The 21,663-nt window shown below is 37.2% G+C and overlaps 2 protein-coding genes across 2 annotated transcripts in view; one reads left to right on the top strand and one right to left on the bottom strand.

The window, feature by feature from the left end:
- On the top strand, window positions 1-17,914 carry LOC127872070 (THUMP domain-containing protein 2-like). The gene is made up of 8 exons (XM_052415402.1): window positions 1-415; window positions 1,856-1,880; window positions 2,092-2,203; window positions 5,442-5,574; window positions 7,037-7,290; window positions 14,772-15,062; window positions 15,467-15,702; window positions 16,171-17,914. Exons 1-8 carry the CDS (start codon window positions 1-3, stop codon window positions 16,499-16,501), a joined length of 1,797 nt encoding a protein of 598 aa, XP_052271362.1. The 3' UTR covers window positions 16,502-17,914.
- LOC127873194 (uncharacterized) overlaps window positions 17,473-21,663 on the bottom strand; it is a 26,240-nt gene continuing 22,049 nt past the window's right edge. The window contains exons 21-22 of the mRNA XM_052416938.1: window positions 17,991-18,131; window positions 17,473-17,777 (exon numbers count right to left, since the gene is read on the bottom strand). Of these exons, the coding sequence (XP_052272898.1) occupies window positions 17,624-17,777; window positions 17,991-18,131 (295 nt within the window). The 3' untranslated portion in view covers window positions 17,473-17,623. The remainder of the gene's footprint in view (window positions 17,778-17,990; window positions 18,132-21,663) is intronic.

Consider the following 21,663-nt stretch of genomic DNA (forward strand, 5'->3'; position numbering starts at 1 on the left):
ATGGAAATGTTGCAGACGAAAGTGACAGAGATTGAAGCTGTTATCAACGATAGACCTCTAACGCACGTTTCATCCAACATCGACGACCTGGAGCCGTTAACGCCGTCACACCTACTTTACGGCCGCAAGATGACGTCACTTCCGCATCACACACATTTACCCGACGATGATATCACCCAAATTCAAAGTGACCAGACGACACTTACTAATCAAGCGAAGCAGCAGTCAGACATCATCGAACAGTACTGGAGACGTTGGAAGTCGGAGTACTTAACTGCCTTAAGAGAGTTCCACACAACAACGGGCTCTAACGAGAAACGCATTCGGGTCGGAGATGTCGCGCAGATATACGATGAGGGACCACGTATCCGTTGGAAACGTGCTGTTGTCCTGGAGCTGATTACCGGAAATGATGGTTCAGTCCGTGCCGCGAAGATAAAGACGAAACATGGAATAACATATAGACCAATAGTGAAACTCTATCCATTAGAAACAGTCAGTGATGTTGAATAGAGAACATTTAAGTATTAAAGGTTAAACGCGCAATAGTGATTGAAATACTGAAATAGACAGTTGAGTGTACATGTAATTGAAATACGAAAGACAGATAAGAAATCGTGATCCAGAAACTGAGTGATAAACATTTGATATTCATGTCAAATTAACGTGTATACTTGTGGTCAAATTAGTGTTATTGCATTCTTAAGATTTTCACGAATGATTCAGGATTTCATAGGTAATGACACATATTTTATTTAATGCTTTCCGGTGGTTTATAGCGAAATATCAGTGAATTAAAACTGATAATTTCACTGTTTTGAATCAGTGAAAATTATCGATAATTTTCACTGTTTACTGTGAAATGACGTCATTTTTGACGAAATGACGTCATTATCCCGTCGAAATTCTTTAGTTAAACTCTTTAACAATGTATATAAACGGTGAAAAAAGCATAAAATAAAAAGAAAATTTGTTGGATTCGGTGAAATATCGATTTTAATTCACTCGTGATCATAGAAAATATATATTTTCTATGATCACTCGTGAATTAAAATCGATAATCCACCGAATCCAACAAATATCCTCTATCTCATCTAATTGTTAATAATTGTCACTTTTCGCGGCCCCCAGAATGTTGTGAATGTAACGTAACGTTATTTGCCGCGCCGCGCTTTAGTGTAGAACGTCCTTGTCGTCACGTTATATGTGTTGTTGTTTATGTACGTCATGTTTATATTTGAATTTGAAGTAAAAGGAAGAACCTGAACACACAACGCTTGTACCTTTATTATCCCCCACGATCGCGAACGTTATTTGCCGCGCCGCGCTTTAGTGTAGTAGGTCCTTGACGTCACGTTATATTTGTTGTTGTTTATGTACGTCATGTTTATACTTGAATCTGAAGTAAAAGGAAGAACCTGAACACACAACGCTTTGTACCTTTATTATCCCACAAGATCGCGATAGCCATATAAGGAAAAATGCCCCGCCCCCGTGGTGGCCATGTTTTTAAACCAACCGGCATAATTTTTGAACTCGTCCAAGATATTATTGGGATGAATCTTCTAACCGAGTTTCATGAAGATCGGACTATACATGTGGCCTCTAGAGTGTTAACAAGATTTTTACTTTAGCCATATATAGCCATATAAGGAAAAATGCCCCGCCCCCTGGCGGCCATGTTTTTCAAGCAAACGATACCATTTTTGAACTCATCCAAGATATAATTGAGACCAATCTTCTGACCAAATGTCATGAAGATTGGACAATAAATGTGGCCTCTAGAGAGTTAACAAGGCAAATGTTGACGCCGCACAACGGACGACGCACGACGGACAAAAGGCGATCACAAAAGCTCACCATGAGCACGTTGTGCTACGGTAAGCTAAAAATACAAGAGAGAGCTCTTCGCTTCGTATACGACGATTACAACAGCTCGTATGACCAATTACTTACAAAAGCAAACTTGCCAAGTTTATACATTAAAAGAACCAGAGTTATGTCTCTTGAAACATTCAAAATTATAAATAGTATGTCTCCACCTGTTCGAAATGACCTGGTTATCAAATGTGAATCTCGTTATCATTTCAGGTATACCAATCTTCTTGAGATTCGCCAACTCAAGTCTACTAAGTATGGTTTAAACAGTTTCCGGCATGCAGCTCCAGCTCTGTGGAATGCCTTACCAGAAAGCCACAGAAAAGCAAGTAACTTTAACCAATTTAAAAGCTTTATGATGCACTGGAATGGCAAAGAATGCAAATGTTCTGCCTGTAAAGATGCATAGGAACGTACATTTCTGAAGCTGCATGCCACACTGTGTTTAGTTGCTTTTGCTGTCCTTGGTTTGCTTTTGTAATATTTAGTATTTTATTTTGATTGCCTGTGCTTGCTTCTAGTTTGTTTCATGCGTTTATTTTGTTTTTATTGTGAGAAAGCTGCTGATCAGTTCACACCGAATCTGATTCGAGGTGATATTCGTCCTTTGCACATTTTTATCTGTCGCACTCGTGTGTTTCTCGTTGAATTCAGTTTCTTACTTTGCCGTCTTATTGCAGTTTTAGACCAATTTGCAGGTCTAGATCAGCAGCTTCCTACACAGTTTTTAATTGCTACCAATTTTATTTATGCTTTGATATGATTTGTCATATGCTTTCGTATGCTATTCAAGTTATATTGTGTCATACACTGACTCTGCTGCTGGTCCAGCTTTTTGTGAATTATTGCTTTGATAATACAGTGAGCCCCTATATGCATGCCAAAGTCTTTCTCCGCCCCCCACTTGTGCAATACCAGCAAGAAAGTCAAATACTGTCAAATTTAGTTCAGTGTTGCATGTAATTATTGTCTTAATTTGTGTTTCCGCTTAAACATGTATATGATTTTTCTTTTTAGCTGTTTTACTCATGTTTTATTGTTTACATTTGTTGTTTATTTGGTTCAAAAGCTTTGTAGCTTATGTTACTTGTTATATGTCTTGCCGACTCAAATAAATTTTATTTGATATGATTTGATTAGATTTGATATGAAGTTTGACCTTAAACCAGAGACGTAAAAAAAACCATCACATAATTTAATATAACGGTTTAAGCAAAGTATAGGGCAATTTTGATTTTCCATGCGGTACACGGGAAACAGTTTATTGCTTATATGATAAATGAACTTAGTTTGTTAAATAAGCTGTTATACCAGTCCTTTAAAGTGAGTTTACTGTACATCAGAGCGGTATGTGCTCATTTGAAATGTGGCTGAAACCCAAGATGTATAGCCCCTAGTTACAAGTTAGCTTGTATGACATTACCTCCCTTAGTTACATTTTGTCCATTGACTTGGAATGAAATTTTATTGCACGACAGGCAGAGGTACCGAATGCTTTCTAAAGAAGGAACTGAAGACAAAATATGACGACGTGGCTGTAAGATATTCTTTTATATTCAAATTTTAAATCTAGCTAAGTTAGCAGTCATTTAAAGCGGAGTCTTTCTTGTATTGACAATATTCACTGTTCTGTCGATTGTACTAATTACAATTTGTTTAGCTTATTAATGTACCTCTGGGGTCTTTAACAAATATACCATATAGTGTATACTTTAAATGTATGTAAGGGATCCAACTGTAAAATTTTCTTCTCAACACCATGGTTTTAACAATGGTCCAAAGTTTATTTCCATAATAGATGAACACACCAAATAAACCGCAAAACAACTGCCAAGAGGCACAACTTTTATCTTCTTAAATGTTTACACTTCAGAATAATTCACTTGTTTCTCATACAAGGCAGACAATTCCTTATTCAGACACACATACTTTATTCAAACACAGGTATGCAACGCTGAAAACTGAGAAATCTTGTTGAAATCTCCACATTCATTTGTAATTACAAACTTTTGTTGGCGTACATTCCTTGGCTTATTTCTTTTCAAGGTACTAAAGAACTTATCCACAATTGAGTGTGCTTTGTTTAATAGAAATTCATAGAAAGTTACGATTTACAATTTACAATAACTATTTTTTACTTTCATTGTGAACAAATAACTACATTTATTTCTTAAAAGCAATTGCATTGGTTAGATCATAACTACAGTAAATAACCAGCCAAACATGTTGCTCGTTACATTCTGTGATACATTGCATATAAAAGCTTTAAGTGTGAAGATAGTGTACATAAATCTAATCATGTATACGTCCTGATTTCGGGGATGGGAGGGTGGGCTGTCCCGCTTTCCTGAGTTTACACAATGTTTATCAGGCATTCACGCCATGGTAAATTTATGATAGCAGTTACTAATTTCTATCCATAGAAGTATTGTAATGGAATAAAAGCAAAGTGCTTTGGATTTAATGGCCCAATCGAGCACTACTATCTTTTGTATCGAAACAAGGCCACACTGGATCAAAAATATTTGACGTGATCAGATTAAAGAAAAAAGCTTCTGAACACTAAATGACTATTCTATTGCCCAATCTTCATGAAACTTGGTAAAAATACATTGAGATTTTGGCTGATTTTGAAATTTATTCTCAGTTCAAATCTAGGTTTTGTGGGTCAAACTCTATGTCACCAGGTCAAATGAAATAAAATGCGTGTGAATACTCTTAAGGCCGAATTGATTGCCCAATCTAAATGAAACTTGATCAAAGATTTGTACCAATGATATCTTGGCTGAGTTTGCAATTGGGTCAGATGGGTTCAAAAACTAGGTCACACGGTTAAATTAGAGAAAAAGCTTTTTAACACTATGAAATTAAAACTTGTTTACACAATATTCATCAAACTTGCTTTCAACATTTATTGTAATTATTTCTCTGACGAGTGAGATTTTCTTCATGTCCATTGAAAAGGAAGAGCAGTTTTCAATATCAATTTTTTTAACCAACTAATTGTGTAACTTTGTGTGGTCAAATGACATTCAACAATTGAATATATCTGGGCTGAGTATGAAAATAATTGTTGGTTGTTTAAAACACAGCTGCAAGGCGTCAGGGCAGTTTTCCTTATAATTCTATTGTGAAACTTTGTTTACACTACCAGCTTAGAACGGTTCCTTGGGATCTGAGGTGAGTGCCTTAGGTACTTTTGAACTCTTGAATATATTTATAGTCTACTGTATGAAGGTGTTTTTTTTTATAAGGCTGCTGTATTATCCACATTCAATGTTAAAAATAACACTTAATAAATCTGTTGAATGGGTTTTCATTAAGTTTTATTATGTCTTTGTTTAAAGACAGATTCACATTTGAGCAATGCTGAAATGATAAAATGGGGCTTAATGCATTTGTGTAAAGTGCATTTTTTTTTTAAAGGATGTCTCTTCTGACCAGAGTTCAAGTTTAGGCTTAAAGTGTCATCACTGACAAGCCTGTGCAGTGTGCACAGGTTAATCTGGGAGGACACTACACACATAGATTAAACCCTGTTTTCCAAAACATGCATGTTACAGGTACAAGAGACAGATGGAAAGGTGTTCTTTCACGGCAATGTGACTGGAGAGGATGCTCTGCAGCAATTGCTCTCATTGAAGTCTGCTGAACGCATATTTGTAGACATTCTTCATGTACCTGTTGGACAATTGGGTTTGTTCACCCTTGGAAATTTAAACAAATTGTAAGCTGTGGAAAACATGCAGTCCACACTTGCTGATAAGGGATGACACTTACTGCTTTATTATATTTTTTATTAAAAAAAAAAAACAGTCCCTCATAGTGAATAACCTAGTCTTGGCAGAAAGTGTCGTCCCTGATTAGGTTGTTTGGACTTCACAAGCTAATCTGGGATGACACTTTACATACCAGAGCGAAGCTCAAATTTCTGTGCATGTTTTTGTTACAAAGCAGACAGCATTTGTCCATCTAAGAAATCAGCAATTCTTACAAAAATTGTTAACATTCAACACATTTTGTTAAGGGATGCTGATTTAATTGATAGATATCTTAAATTATAAGTTGTAAATATAAGGTATCAAAATATTGTTTTCACTAAAACCTTGTTGATATGTTTCTTTTAATCGGATTCCTTAAAATGTAGATCTAATTTACAACCTTGGACGTTTATCTATTATTTGTAAATAGCATAGTAATGTAATGGATGATTTACGAAATTGGGAGTAAACCAGAAGGCTGACTATGGTTTTCTGTAAATTCCTTGATATCTTCTTTCAGAGATGAGCATACATGAAACAATGTATCATATGAATTGGGAATAAAACGCCAAATTTAAAATGCATATCATTTGGGTAATATTTTCTTTGAAAACTGTGCATTTCATTTTCTTTATGTATATTTGATATTTTCTGTCTATATTATTATATATGCAGGTGTCCATTTGACTATAATTTGTCATTATAAATAATAAGAAAGTTAAAACTGTTAATTAAATATTTATGCAAAAACGCAGTGTATTTAAAGATTTTTTTATATTAAAGGGGCCTTTTCACAGATTTTGGCATTTTTTAACTGATTCATGAAATGCTTTATATCGATAAATGTAAACATTGGATCGTAAAAGCTCCAGTAAAAAATCAAGAATAAAATTAAAAAAAGGAAAAGAACATTGCCCGGACCAGGTTTCGAACCAGTGACCCCTGGAGTACTGCCAGAGTCCTAAAGTAAAAACGCTTTAGCCTACTGAGCTATTCCGCCGATTACACTAGTTGATGTATTTTATACCTTATATAAGCAATCTTCGTAGTTTCACAAAATTTAACGACAAAAACAGAACTCTCCAAATTATTCAATCGTTTCGCGTTGCAACGCTTTATAATTTTTATGTTTTAAAATCGTGAAAAGATGCATATAATGGCTATATTAGACCATGGTAAATGTTCAGTATTACTGTTTCCTCATAAATATCATAACTAAAACGAAAATTTGCGAATCTGAAACAACTTTTTTCAATTTTGTCAATTTACCAAAGCGTGAAAAGATCCCTTTAATGTCTTATTCAAACTTCACATAATAATTTGTATGAAAATTCTGTGTTACATCAGTTTAGAAGCAAGGCAATCACACATACATGTAACGTCTGTTAACCTTACAGACAAACGGGGCCTGTTGACCCTTCTTCACACAAGTGTGAGTGATATGAAAGCCTGGCAAGAAGGGTTGGACACTTTGGAACACCTAGGTCTTCTGAAGGTGTCACCAGTGTTTGGCCAGAATGAAGGCGATAGTCACTCTTTGGACAATGAGTGCCCACCTAAGAAAAGAAAGACGGGATCACATGTTTCAGGAGCTAGCTTCAGGGTCTCTTGCAAGCTGTCAGGAAAACCTAGACTGAAACTGGACTTAAAGGTTCATAGTTATTGTAATTTAGCAGTGCTTTGGGAAAACAGGGCAATTTGCACAGGCTTATCACAGATGACACGCTGTTATATGCATTTGTCATTTGAAGCAAGTCTCTTTAAAATAAAAAACTTGTCTAGTGTGAAAGTGTTGTCTCTGATAAGCCTGTGTGTACTTAAGATTGTAATCTGGGACAGCACTTCATACAAATGCATTAAGCCCCATTTTCCAAGAGCGTGGCTCAAATATATTATATAGCGCTATGTAACTCGAGGAGATTATAGGTTTACCCCCCATGTGCCCGTGAGTCTGTGTGTCTTTTCTAATTTGAATCCTGCCGTAACTCAACAAGCAAGTAAGCTTAGTTGATAAAACCTAGTATGTGGATGGAGGGCCATATGGGAATTATTAGTTTTAGTTTTTTAGTCAGATAAAAATTAGTTGCTTTGGTTACAGATGCCATGGCAATCAAATCCAAACAAGGCAAATTTTTACAGGACAGTACATGTAGGTCTTCTAAAATGAAACAAATACAGGGCTTACTCTTATTCTACTTCTACAGGACCTATAGAATATACTTTGAGAGTCTGAGAATGCATGTGATACATGAGTCTGGTCAAGACAGACTAAACTAAGCACGTTTCAGATAAATGATGACCAGCCTTTGAAATGTCTGGAGATTAACAGCCAAGATCATGATTGCGCAAATGACAATGACCATTATAATAAATTACTATGGCCATTCCAAACACATACATTGATATTTGTATAGAGTAATAATCAAATTATCATGTTAAGCAACTAGGCCATCATGCATTTGGACTGTCCTGACATACACTTGTCAGATAATAGCAATGAACAAACATTGACCAATCAGGTGGGTGGAAATTTCAGTCATCAAGAAAAGGGCCTTGTACAAAATATTATATATGGATATTGCAATAACTCACAAAGCATATAAGCTAGCAAAATTTATCTTGATATGTGGACAGAGGGCCATATGGCTAATATGATCGTTACTTCAGTGTTGTCTTTCTGTCTGTCCAAAAATCTGGATCATGTGATAACTCAAAAAGTGCTTTAGGTTGATGATAGAATGTAGATAGAGGGCCATTTGGGGAATATGCACATTATTTCCAATATCTGACAAAATAGTGTGTTTTATGTTAATATAAATATGTGCAAACTAAAATCTGAATCCTGTTAAAACTCAAAATGTACTACAGCTAGGTTTATGAAACTCAGTATGTTGATAGAGGGCCATATGGTGATTATGTACATTATTGCTTTTTTTGTCCGACCTAAATTGTCATCGCTATGTTTGTAAATAATTGAAAACTAAAACCTGCATCGTGATATAACTAAAAAGTACATAAGATAGGTTACTAAACCCTGTTTAAATCCTGTTCTTAAACATCAATCAGGTAGGGCACTTTGGTATTGTCTGGGACAAAGCTTTTGTTGATATGGGCAGTCTTACCTAAGTGAAATACATAAGCAGGAGGTTTCGACCCTTGACTGGTACATTTGTTCTGGACCATAGATTTAACCAGAAAACTCTCCATGTCCTCTTTACAAAAAGTACTGAAATAAAAGTGTTGGCAACTATGGTCAAAATATTAGTTAAAATCAATAGTACCTGAATTTGTACTTAATTGTAATTTCAGAAAGCTGCCCTAAGTAGAAGACTAAAATTGTGCTCAATATTTATGTGTGAACAAACCATGAAATAAGTAGTCAGTGGCGTCAAATTTTCTTAAAATTAAAAAAAATCAATAGATGTTTATTGATAGGTTTTTAATGTTCTTTACATGCATTTAATTTCAACGTCTTTGTTGACAATACAAAATACTGTATTTGGTAAATCATTTCTTTTCCAGACGAACAGTTCTCAAATGGTAGACAGTACAATATACCATATTAAGGTAGATTCTTTATTTATCAAAGGACTAGTTCGCCGAGGGCCGTAGTACCATATAACATATTTCTTTTTTTACCAGAAGGCTAGTTCTGGGATGGCTGAAGTAGAATATAACATATTTGGCCATTTCTTTTGTTAGCTCACTTGAGCACAACGTGCTCATGGTGAGCTTTTGTGATTGCCTTTTGTCCGTCGTCCATTGTTGGACGTCAACATTTGCCTTGTTCACTCTCTAGAGGCCACATTTATTGTCCAATCTTCATGAAATTTGGTCAGAAGATTGGTTTCAATGATATCTTGAATGAGTTTTAAAATGTTGACGTTTGCTTGAAAAACATGGCTTCCAAGGAGCGGGGCATTTTTCCTTATATGGCTATATATGGCTATAGCAAAATCTTGTTAACACTCTAGAGGCCACATTTATTGTCCGATCCTCATAAAACTTGGTCAGAAGATTCATCCCAATAATATCTTGGACGAGTTCGAAAATGATGTCGGTTGGTTGAAAACATGGCCGCCAGGGGGTGAGGCATTTTTCCTTAAATGGTTATAGTAAAACCTTGTTAACACTCTAGAGGCCACATTTATTTTCCAATCTTCATGAAACTTGCTCAGAATATTTGTCCCACTGATATCTTGGATGAGTTCAGAAATGGTTACCTTTGCTTGAAAAACATGGCTGCCAAGGGGCGGGGCATTTTTCCTTATATGGCTACATTGTGTATATATGACTATATTAAAATCTTGTTAACACTCTAGAGGCCACATTTATTGTCCAATCTTCTTGAAACTTGGTCAGAACATTCATCCCAATAAAATCTTGGACGAGTTCGAAAATGAATCCGGTTGGTTGAAAAACATGGCACCCAGGGGGCGGGGCATTTTTCCTTATATAGCTATAGTAAAACCTTGTTAACACTCTAGAGGCCACATTTATTGTCCAATCTTGATGAAATTTGGTCAGAAGATTTGTCTTAATGATATCTTGGATGAGTTCGAAAATGGTTATGTTTGCTTGAAAAACATGGCCACCAAGGTGCGGGGCATTTTTCCTTATATGGCTATAAGGCTATAGTAAAATCTTGTTAACACTCTAGAGGCCACATTTATAGTCCGATCTTCATGAAACTTGGTCAGAAGATTCATCCCAATAATATATTGGAAGAGTTCAAAAATGATGCCAGTTGGTTGGAAACATGGCCACCACGGGGGCGGGGCTATTTTCCTTATATGGCTATAGTAAAACCTTGTTAACACTCTAGAGGTCACATTTATTTTCCGATCTTCATGAAACTTGCTCAGAAGATTTGTCCCACTGATATCTTGGATGAGTTCAGAAATGGTAACCTTTGCTTGAAAAACATGGCTGCCAAGGGCGGGGCATTTTTCCTTATATGGCTATATATGACTAAAGTAAAATCTTGTTAACACTCTATAGGCCACATTTATTTCCAATCTTCATAAAACTTGGTCAGAACATTCATCCCAATAATATCTTGGACGAGTATGAAAATGATGCCGGATGGTTGAAAAACATAGCCGCCAGGGGGCGGGGCATTTTTCCTTATATGGCTATAGTCAAATATTGTTAACACTCTAGAGGCCACATTTATTGTCCAATCTTGATGACATTTGGTCAGAAGATTTGTCCTAATGATATCTTGGATGAGTTCGAAAATGGTTATGTTTGCTTGAAAAACATGGCCGCCAAGGGGCAGGGCATTTTTCCTTATATGGCTATATAAGGCTATAGTAAAATCTTGTTAACACTCTAGAGGCCACATTTATAGTCCTATCTTCATGAAACTTGGTCAGAAGGTTCATCCCAATAATATCTTGGAAGAGTTAAAAAATTATGCTGGTTGGTGGAAAAACATGGCCACCACAGGGGCGGGGCTATTTTCCTTATATGGCTGTAGTAAAACCTTGTTAACACTCTAGAGGTCACATTTATTTTCCGATCATGATGAAACTTGGTCAGAAGATTTGTCCCAATGATATCTTGGATGCGTTTGAAAATGGTTTTGGTTGCTTTAAAAACATGGCCTGACATGTGGAGCGAAAGCATTATTGTTCCCTTACACAAATGCGGTTCTAAACTGGAACCGACAAATTATAGAGGTATTTCTTTAATAAATGTAATGTATAAAATATTTGGAAATATTTAAATTCACGATTGTGTACTTGGGCCGAAGAATTTGGCAAACTAGATGAGTCGCAATCAGGTTTTCGGAAAGGTTATTCTACAATTGATAACATATTCGTATTACAAAGCATGGTACAAAAATATATAACTAAGCCAGGAGGAAGGTTTTATGTATTATACGTTGATTTTCAAAGGGCTTATGATGGTATATTCCACCATAAACTATTTGACATAATGCAGAAAATAGGTTTAAAAGGAAAACTTTATAATGTCCTTGTCTCTATGTACTCTAATTTACGGAGTCGCGTGGGAGTCATAAATAACAATGTTACCACTGATTTAAGGTGTAACATTGGCACAAGGCAAGGGGACGTAACTAGCACGATCATTTTTAATTTATTCATAAATGAGTTATCCCTTTACCTGCGTGACCAGGGTCATCAAGGAATTTTCATTACGGAAGATATACCAAATATACAATGTATATTATTTGCCGATGATGTTGCGAGTTGCTCTGAAACGGCTATTGAACTACAGCGCCAATTAAATAGTATTTCTGATTTTTGTCGAATGAGTGGCATGACTGTTAATGAAAAGAAAACCGAGATAATTGTATTTAGAAATGGTGGCCCATTGCGGTCATATGAAAATTGGTTCTATAATGGAAAGCATGTAAATGTCACGTCAGTGTACAAGTACATGGGTCTACTGTTTACTCCTAAATTAAGTTGGTCCAAGGCTAAAGCTAAGTTGGCAATGCAAGCTAAAAAATCTATTAATGCCATAAAAAGTTACCAAGGCTATTTTGGAAAATTTGACATTCAAGTGTATTTTAAACTTTTTGATTCAATGGTTAAGCCGATCCTTTTATACGGGGCTGAAATTTGGGGTCATACCCTTTCTGAAAATATAGAACAAGTCCAGGTTCAATTTTGCAAAGATTTTATTGGTTTGAATAGGTCAACAAACAATTGCATGGCCCTAGGGGAGGTTGGTAGATTAGAATTATGTGTAGAATATCATTTCAAGTGTGTTAAATACTGGTGTAAACTTATTCACATGCCATTGCATAGATATCCAAAAAATTGTTATAATATGTTAAAACGCCAGGATGAAATCGGAAGGACAAATTTGGCTACTTCTGTAAAAAAATCAGTTATTTAATTATGGATTTGGTTATGTCTGGGTGTATCAAGATGTTGGCAATGTTGATGTATTTTTTAACCAGGTTTTCCGAAGGAAAAAACTGGTTATTAGATTGGCGAATGCGGGCGGGCTGGCTGGCTGGCGGGCTGGCGTGCGGGCGGAACAAGCTTGTCCGGGCCATAACTTTGTCGTTCATTGTGAGATTTTAAAATCATTTGGCACATTTGTTAACCATCATTAGACGGTGTTTCGCGCGAAAAAATAACGTCAATATCTCCAAGGTCAAGGTCACACTTTGAGTTCAAAGGTAAAAAATAGCCATAAATGAGCTTGTCTGGGCTATAACTATGTCATTCATTATGAGATTTTAAAATCATTTGGCACATTTGTTCACCATCATGGGACGGTGTGTCGCATGAAAGAATCACGTCAATATCTCCAATGTCAAGGTCGCCACGACTAAAAATAGATTTATTTTAAAACAAACTTACAAAGGGGGTTAATTTTGTTTGTTCATTTCAAAAGTTCAGTTTGAGTTGTCTCCCTTTATCAGATTTTTTTTCACAATGAAAACCTGGTTTTGTGACAATTTTGTCCCTTGTACAACTGTTTAAAGATCGCCTTATTTGTTGTAACACGAAAAAATGGTCAGGGAGTTTATTCGCCTCGTCTAGATGTGAAACATATAGAATGTATAAATCATTGCTTGAACCAGAAAAATATCTTTCGCTTAAAATACCATTCTTTTATAGAAAAGCATTTGCAAAGTTCAGATGTTCCAACCACAAGTTTCTTATTGAAACTGGACGACATCTTGGTATAGAGCATGGTCTTCGATATTGTATACATTGTCTAAATGTAGAAAACACACGTGTCATTGAAAACGAATTTCATGTATTTTTTTATTGTTCTAAATTTCACGAAGAACATAACATTCACCTTTTTTCTTGGTATACAGGAAACAGAGAAGAAATAGATTTTATTAATCTGATGAAAACAAATAATGATCTGACAAGAAAATTGTATTATTTATATATATGTTAATGCGAAAAGTTTAAACATAAAACTATTCACAACTCATGCATGTTAAATATGACATGTCTGTATATTGTATTTTGGGCCGGTGGCCTTTATTTACAAAATAAATTGTCTTGTCTTGTCTTGTCTTGTCATGGCCACCAGGGGTGGGGCATTTTTCCTTATATGGCTATAGTAAAACTTTGTTAACACTCTAGAGGCCACATTTATTGTCCAATCTTCATGAAATTTGGTCTGAAGATTGGTCTCAATGATATCTTGGATGAGTTTGAAAATAATTATGTTTGCTTGAAAAAAATGACTTCCAAGGGGCGGGTAATTTTTCCTTATATGGCTATAGTAAAATCTTGTAAACTCTCTATAGGCCACATTTACTGTCGATCTTCATGAAACTTGGTCAGAAGATTCATTCCGATAATATCTTGGACGAGTTCAAAAATGATGCCGGTTGGTTGAAAAACATGGCTGCCAGGGGGCGGGACATTTTTCCTTAAATGGCTATAGTAAAACCTTGTTAACACTCTATAGAGGCCACATTTATTTTCCGATCTTTGTGGAACTTGGTTAGAAGCTTTATAACAATAATATCTTGTTATCTCAGGTGAGCGACTTTGGGCCTTTCAGGCCCTCTTGTTTTTACCAGAGGACCAGGTGTCATATAGCTGTAGTGAGATATACCATATTTGTTAATGTCTATCTTTGCAAGAGGACTCAAATGCTGTATGTAACAGCAAGTGTCCCATAAATAACAGTACAATATACCATATTAGGAAAATATACTTTATTTACTACAATATACTGCATATACTACAAATTACTGCATTTTCTACAGTATTTGGTAATGTTTTTCTTTACCATAGGACCAGTTCTCTGACAGTGCAATATACCGTATTGGGTAATTTCTTTCGTTATCAGAGGACCAGTTCTCAGATTGCTGTATTACAATAAACTGTATTAACTACAATATACCGTGTTTGGTAATTTCTATCTTTACCATAGGACCAGTTCTCAGATGGCTGTACTTATGAGCATGTAGACATTACTATACACTTTATTCAGTATGTCTTCGTGTGCAGTGATAAATACGGTATTTATTAATTTCTTTCTTTATCAGAGGACCGGTTCTGAGATGACATTGGTTATCAGCATGTAGACAGTACAATATAGCGTATTGGTTCATTATTTTTTTACCAGAGGAATTTACAATATACAGTAGTTGATAATTTCATTCTTTACCAGAGGACCAGTTCTCAGATGGCTGTGCTCATAAGCAGACTCCTTGGCTGGAGGGCCGATCCCAGGAACCCACAGTTTGAGGTCAACATCCACCTGAATGACTCAAGCCTGACTGTGGGCATGCCATTGACTGAAAAGCCCCTGTCTCAGAGGTCCTACATCAAACACTGTGGACTAAGGACCACTGTGGCCTGGATTATGGCAGACTTGCTGGCCATTGAACCTGAGGATCGAGTGCTGGATCCCATGTGTGGAGCTGGTACCATACTTATAGAGGCTGCAGTGAACTGGAAGGTTTGCATCTGATTTATTGTCTCATACAATTACTGTTGTTTTTTGTTTTTTTTAAGCAAAATATTTATGCAGCGCTTTCGGAAAAGTGGACTTAATGCATTTGCGTAAAGTATCTTCTCAGTCCACACAGGAGAATTATGGACAACCTGTTTAATCGCATGGTATTTTTCTTTCAAAAGAAGTTTATTACATTTGCGGATTTCACAAGCTTTAATAGCTTGCACTACACTACGCACATGCATTAAGCCTCCTTTTTACAGAATAAAGCATAAAATTCCTGTCCATTGTGCGTTATACCATTTTGTAAGTCATGATCTGTGTTTACTGTTGTACCATTTTGTAAGTCATAATCTGTGTTTACTGCCAAGAATACATATGAACATTTAGTTGAATTTATATTTTAGTGTGGCACATATCTTGGAATAGACAAAGACATGGCACAGCTATGTCTGACATGGGAAAATTTGCAGGACACCAGAATTCCAGTCAGCATTCACCTCATACAAGGAGATGCCACACGTGTCCCACTGCCTGATGGCTGCGTAGATAAGGTGGTCACAGACGCTCCTTTTGGACAGAACCACTTAGTGGATGTTAGCCTCGACATGTTTTACAAACATGTTTTCTCAGAAGTATTCAGGTTTGTTTATTCTCTAGGCTTTAGGCCCTGTGTTTACATATAAGATGAGCTTGAATTTAAGTTCTTGATTAAAATATCGCTCATAAAAAGGTTTTCCCAGAAATTGTAGATATAATGAGCTTCTTTGAAAAACTGCTTTCACGATTCTTCTGAATTAACCAGAGACGTAGATGTTATCTACGTCTCTGGAATTAACCTATAAGGACAAATGCGCTCATATTTAAAAAAAGATTTAAACAATATTAATTAGGGCATTATTATATTCCTAATATTATTATTATCAATGTTGTGCTTTAAAATCCTTTGAGGATTATTCTGGGAAGTCTGGGCTTAATACTTGTGCTAAAATTGTCATCCCTGATTAGACTGTGCAGACCGCACAGGCTTATCTGGGAATACACTTGAAGCCCAGATTCCCCAGAATGAGGCTCATATTGGAATCGTGTTCATTCCATTATTTTTTTCCAGGGTTTTGAAACCGAATGGCAAGTTTGTTCTTCTGACCAGCAGGTCCTTAGTGAATTGTGTTCAGTCCTTGTGTGCAAGTGCCCAAAACTCACACAGTTACACTTCTCAAATTGTTCAATGTACAGGACCTTCTGAAATCTCAACAACCAGACAAGAACCAAAACAAGAAGAGATTGGTTGTCATGTAAGCAGATCCATGTCTCATGTGTATGAAGTTAAAGGCTTGATTCAAGACTGTGATTCAAATGGAGGAAGACATTTTATATTGAAGAATTTGTTTAATGTTAAACTTGGAGATACCGAAGGAACAATATGTGTTATGGAGAAGTAGAATTGAACTTGTCATTGTGATAAAAAATATGTCTACATAAATGAATTTATGTAACATTCAGTGGCATTTAATTCTTCAAGCCAAATTGTGGACAAAATAGGGCATAAAAAGAATATTTTTCAATGTTGATTCTCTAGCATAAATTTAATATGTAGCTAAATTGTATCAATATTTCTATATCATCAATACCCATATACTGGCAATGACATTCAATTATGGTTGGCGCCTCCACTTTGTGATAAACCCTTGCATGCATTCCTGACAGGTTGACAATTTATTGTCGCATAATATGCTTAAATTCTTACTTAATATTCAATGGTCTCTCAGTGTGATTTGTACCTTAAATCAAAGGGCATTGGTTGTACACATGAAACATTTCTCCACATGTCTAGCATTTTTTTAGTTATTTTAAAATTGCATGCTTAGTGATTAACTGTATTGGGACTACATATTAATACATGTACCCGAATTTAACCTTTCAGTCTGTCCTGGTAACTTATTTTAGCTAGGAATGAGGCTCTTACACTCAACATCACATCTCCACATGGTGAAGATATATGTTTGAGGTGTAAAGGGGCTCATAAAATGCATCTGAGAGTTGCTCTGGTAAAACAGGGCTTAATGCTTGTGTGTAAAATATAGTCCTATATTAGCCTGTGCCGCCCACAGAGGCTAGTAAGGGAAAGCTTTTCCACTTTGCTTTTATTGTAAGTGTTTGTTTAAAGGAAGACTCTTTGTAGCAAAAAAATCGATTATGGCGACAGTGCTGTCCCTGATAAGCCTGTGCAGACTGCACGGACTAATCTGGGATGACACTTTGCACATACATTAAGCCCCTTTTCCCATGTCAAGACTCATAATTTAGTTAAATTAACATAATTAGCGTACATAAAACATGCATTGATTTCAGATGAAGTTTATGGAGTTGGGCTTTGTTTCATGGCTGGATTAATAATGGAGGCTATAACAACTATAATATCCCCACGTTTATTTCCAAAAATAGCAAAAATAACACTGTAATATCCCATTAAAAACACATGTATTTAAAATCCTACCACATGATTACATATTGTACCCCAAAGTAAGTCTGAACAACCCATAAAAAATGCAGGTTACACATCACTAAACATGTTCTTCCTGTTGTTGAGATCTGGGATCACCTTCAGGAATGAACTGTTTAAGCACGACCTGCAGTGAGGCCTGTGAGTATTTAAGACCATGTTCCAAGTAGCGCTTCATCCACAACCCCTTGTATACATCCACCAACTCCAGTAACCTACACACAGATTAGGGCATTTTTATATGCTGCATGTCAGAAACTCTCTTACTTGAATAATCTGAAAACAACTAGCTCAAATCTTCCAATATTGTTAACTTTGTTACAAAAGTGTTGAAATAAAAACAAATTAATTACACCTCCTTATGCTTCTTTACAACACACAAACTAAATAAATTGATATACACATTTCTATTAGTGTACATTAACCACCTGTTAGCTAGGTCTGTCTTTGCTGTGGGGGGCAGGTTGGATATTCCAAGATTCACCACATCACAACCAGCCTGGTTACTTGGAGAACGACCAGCCTGGTTGCCTGGGTTACGACCAGCCATTATCAGCGCTCTACCGATCCTGTATTGCAAAATGAGCCTCATTTTGGGAAAAGTAGACTTACTGCAAGTGCATAAATTGTTGTCTCAGATTACCCTATGCAGTCCACACAGACTTATCAGGGCCCGTATTCACCAAACGATTGTTAGACTTAAGTCTAAGAATAAAGAAAATTCTTTAAATTAGAATATTCAAGAATTTCTTTAATTTTGAGTCAAACTCTGCAGTAAACATCTCTATCTATATTATTCTTCATATAGAACATTTTGTTAATTACATAAACACCAGTGGAGGCCTGTATATGTTCAAACACTGAACACATTTTTTTGGGTTCTAAGTCTATTCTTTATTCTTAAGTCTAAGAATCGGTTGGTGAATACGGGCCCAGGGATTACACTTTCTGCCTAAAGTTAATTTTGCTTAGAAATGATTTCCTTGCAATGAAAATACCATAAAAGTGGAAAGTGTCGTATGTGATTGCACAGGCTAATATGGGAGGACATTTTACACACACTTACTAAAAGCCCAGTTTTTCCAAAAAGCCGCTCAAATGATAAATTACTTATCACATTTTAAATCTCAAAGATTGCAAGAGCACATGCAATGGTAGATTATCTACTATCACGCTGAAGTCATTTCATTCATGTGCATGTCTCTGAACGACACCAAGTAATACATAATTGAAAAAAAATGTGAAGCTCAGTTTGTACACTTACTTTACTGCAAGCAGCATGAGATCACATGTGTGGTTCAGTTGAGCCAAAATACTGTAGTTACTTACTTCACTGCTAGCAGCATGAGATCACATGTGTGGTTCAGTTCAGCCAGTACTTACTTCACTGCTAGCAGCATGAGATCACATGTGTGGTTCAGTTCAGCCAGTACTTACTTGACTGCTAGCAGCATGAGATCACATGTGTGGTTCAGTTCAGCCAGTACTTACTTCACTGCTAGCAGCATGAGATCACATGTGTGGTTCAGTTCAGCCAGTATACTGTAGTTACTTAATTGACTGCTAGCAGCATGAAATCACATGTGTGGATCAGTTCAGCCAGTATACTGTAGATACTTACTTGACTGCTAGCAGCATGAGATCACATGTGTGGTTCAGTTCAGCCAGTATACTGTAGTTACTTACTTGACTGCTAGCAGCATGAGATCACATGTGTGGTTCAGTTCAGCCAGTACTTACTTCACTGCTAGCAGCATGAGATCACATGTGTGGTTCAGTTCAGCCAGTACTTACTTCACTGCTAGCAGCATGAGATCACATGTGTGGTTCAGTTCAGCCAGTACTTACTTCACTGCTAGCAGCATGAGATCACATATGTGGTTCAGTTCAGCCAGTACTTACTTCACTGCTAGCAGCATGCCATCACATGTGTGGTTCAGTTCAGCCAGTACTTACTTCACTGCTAGCAGCATGAGATCACATGTGTGGTTCAGTTCAGCCAGTACTTACTTCACTGCTAGCAGCATGCCATCACATGTGTGGTTCAGTTCAGCCAGTACTTACTTCACTGCTAGCAGCATGAGATCACATGTGTGGTTCAGTTCAGCCAGTACTTACTTCACTGCTGGCAGCATGAGATCTTATGTGTGGTTCAGTTCAGCCAGTACTGACTTCACTGCTAGCAGCATGAGATCACATGTGTGGTTCAGTTCAGCCAGTACTTACTTCACTGCTAGCAGCATGAGATCACATGTGTGGTTCAGTTCAGCCAGTACTTACTTCACTGCTAGCAGCATGCGATCACATGTGTGGTTCAGTTCAGCCAGTACTTACTTCACTGCTAGCAGCATGAGATCACATGTGTGGTTCAGTTCAGCCAGTACTTACTTCACTGCTAGCAGCATGAGATCACATGTGTGGTTCAGTTCAGCCAGTACTTACTTCACTGCTAGCAGCATGAGATCACATGTGTGGTTCAGTTCAGCCAGTACTTACTTCACTGCTAGCAGCATGAGATCACATGTATGGTTCAGTTCAGCCAGTACTTACTTCACTGCTAGCAGCATGAGATCACATGTGTGGTTCAGTTCAGCCAGTATACTGTAGTTACTTACTTGACTGCTAGCAGCATGCGATCACATGTGTGGTTCAGTTCAGCCAGTATACTGTCGTTACTAACTTGACTGCTAGCAGCATGAGATCACATGTGTGGTTCAGTTCAGCCAGTATACTGTAGTTACTTACTTGACTGCTAGCAGCATGCGATCACATGTGTGGTTCAGTTCAGCCAGTATACTGTCGTTACTTACTTGACTGCTAGCAGCATGCGATCACATGTGTAGTTCAATTCAGCCAGTACTAACTTCACAGCTAGCAGCGTGAGATCACATGTGTGGTTCAGTTCAGCCAGTACTTACTTCACTGCTAGCAGCATGAGATCACATGTGTGGTTCAATTCAGCCTGTATACTCACTTCACTGCTAGCAGCATGAGATCACATGTGTGGTTCAGTTCAGCCAGTATACTGTAGTTACTTACTTGACTGCTAGCAGAATGAGATCACATGTGTGGTTCAGTTCAGCCAGTATACTGTATTACTTACTTCACTGCTAGCAGCATGAGATCACATGTGTGGTTCAGTTTAGCCAGTACTTACTTCACTGCTAGCAGCATGAGGTCACATGTGTGGTTCAGTTCAGCCAGTACTTACTTCACTGCTAGCAGCATGGGATCACATATGTGGTTCAGTTCAGCCAGTACTTACTTCACTGCAAGCAGCATGAGATCACATGTGTGGTTCTGTTCAGCCAGTACTTACTTCACTGCTAGCAGCATGATATCACATGTGTGGTTCAGTTCAGCCAGTATACTATCTTCACTGCTAGCAGCATAAGATCACATGTGTGGTTCAGTTCAGCCAGTACTTACTTGACTGCTAGCAGCATGCGATCACATGTGTGGTTCAGTTCAGCCAGTACTTACTTCACTGCAAGCAGCATGAGATCACATGTGTGGTTCAGATCAGCCAGTACTTACTTCACTGCTAGCAGCATGAGATCACATGTGTGGTTCAGTTCAGCCAGTACTTACTTCACTGCTAGCAGCATGAGATCACATGTGTGGTTCAGTTCAGCCAGTATACTGTAGTTACTTACTTCACTGCTAGCAGCATGAGATCACATGTGTGGTTCAGTTCAGCCAGTATACTGTAGTTACTTACTTCACTGCTAGCAGCATGAGATCACATGTGTGGTTCAGTTCAGCCAGTACTTACTTCACTGCTAGCAGCATGAGATCACATGTGTGGTTCAGTTCAGCCAGTACTTACTTCACTGCTAGCAGCATGCCATCACATGTGTGGTTCAGTTCAGCCAGTACTTACTTCACTGCTAGCAGCATGAGATCACATGTGTGGTTCAGTTCAGCCAGTATACTGTAGTTACTTACTTCACTGCTAGCAGCATGAGATCACATGTGTGGTTCAGTTCAGCCAGTACTTACTTCACTGCTAGCAGCATGAGATCACATGTGTGGTTCAGTTCAGCCAGTATACTGTAGTTGCTTACTTCACTGCTAGCAGCATGAGATCACATGTGTGGT

The sequence above is a fragment of the Dreissena polymorpha genome, chromosome 3, assembly GCF_020536995.1.
Source record: "Dreissena polymorpha isolate Duluth1 chromosome 3, UMN_Dpol_1.0, whole genome shotgun sequence".
NCBI classification, from domain to species: Eukaryota; Metazoa; Mollusca; class Bivalvia; order Myida; family Dreissenidae; genus Dreissena; species Dreissena polymorpha.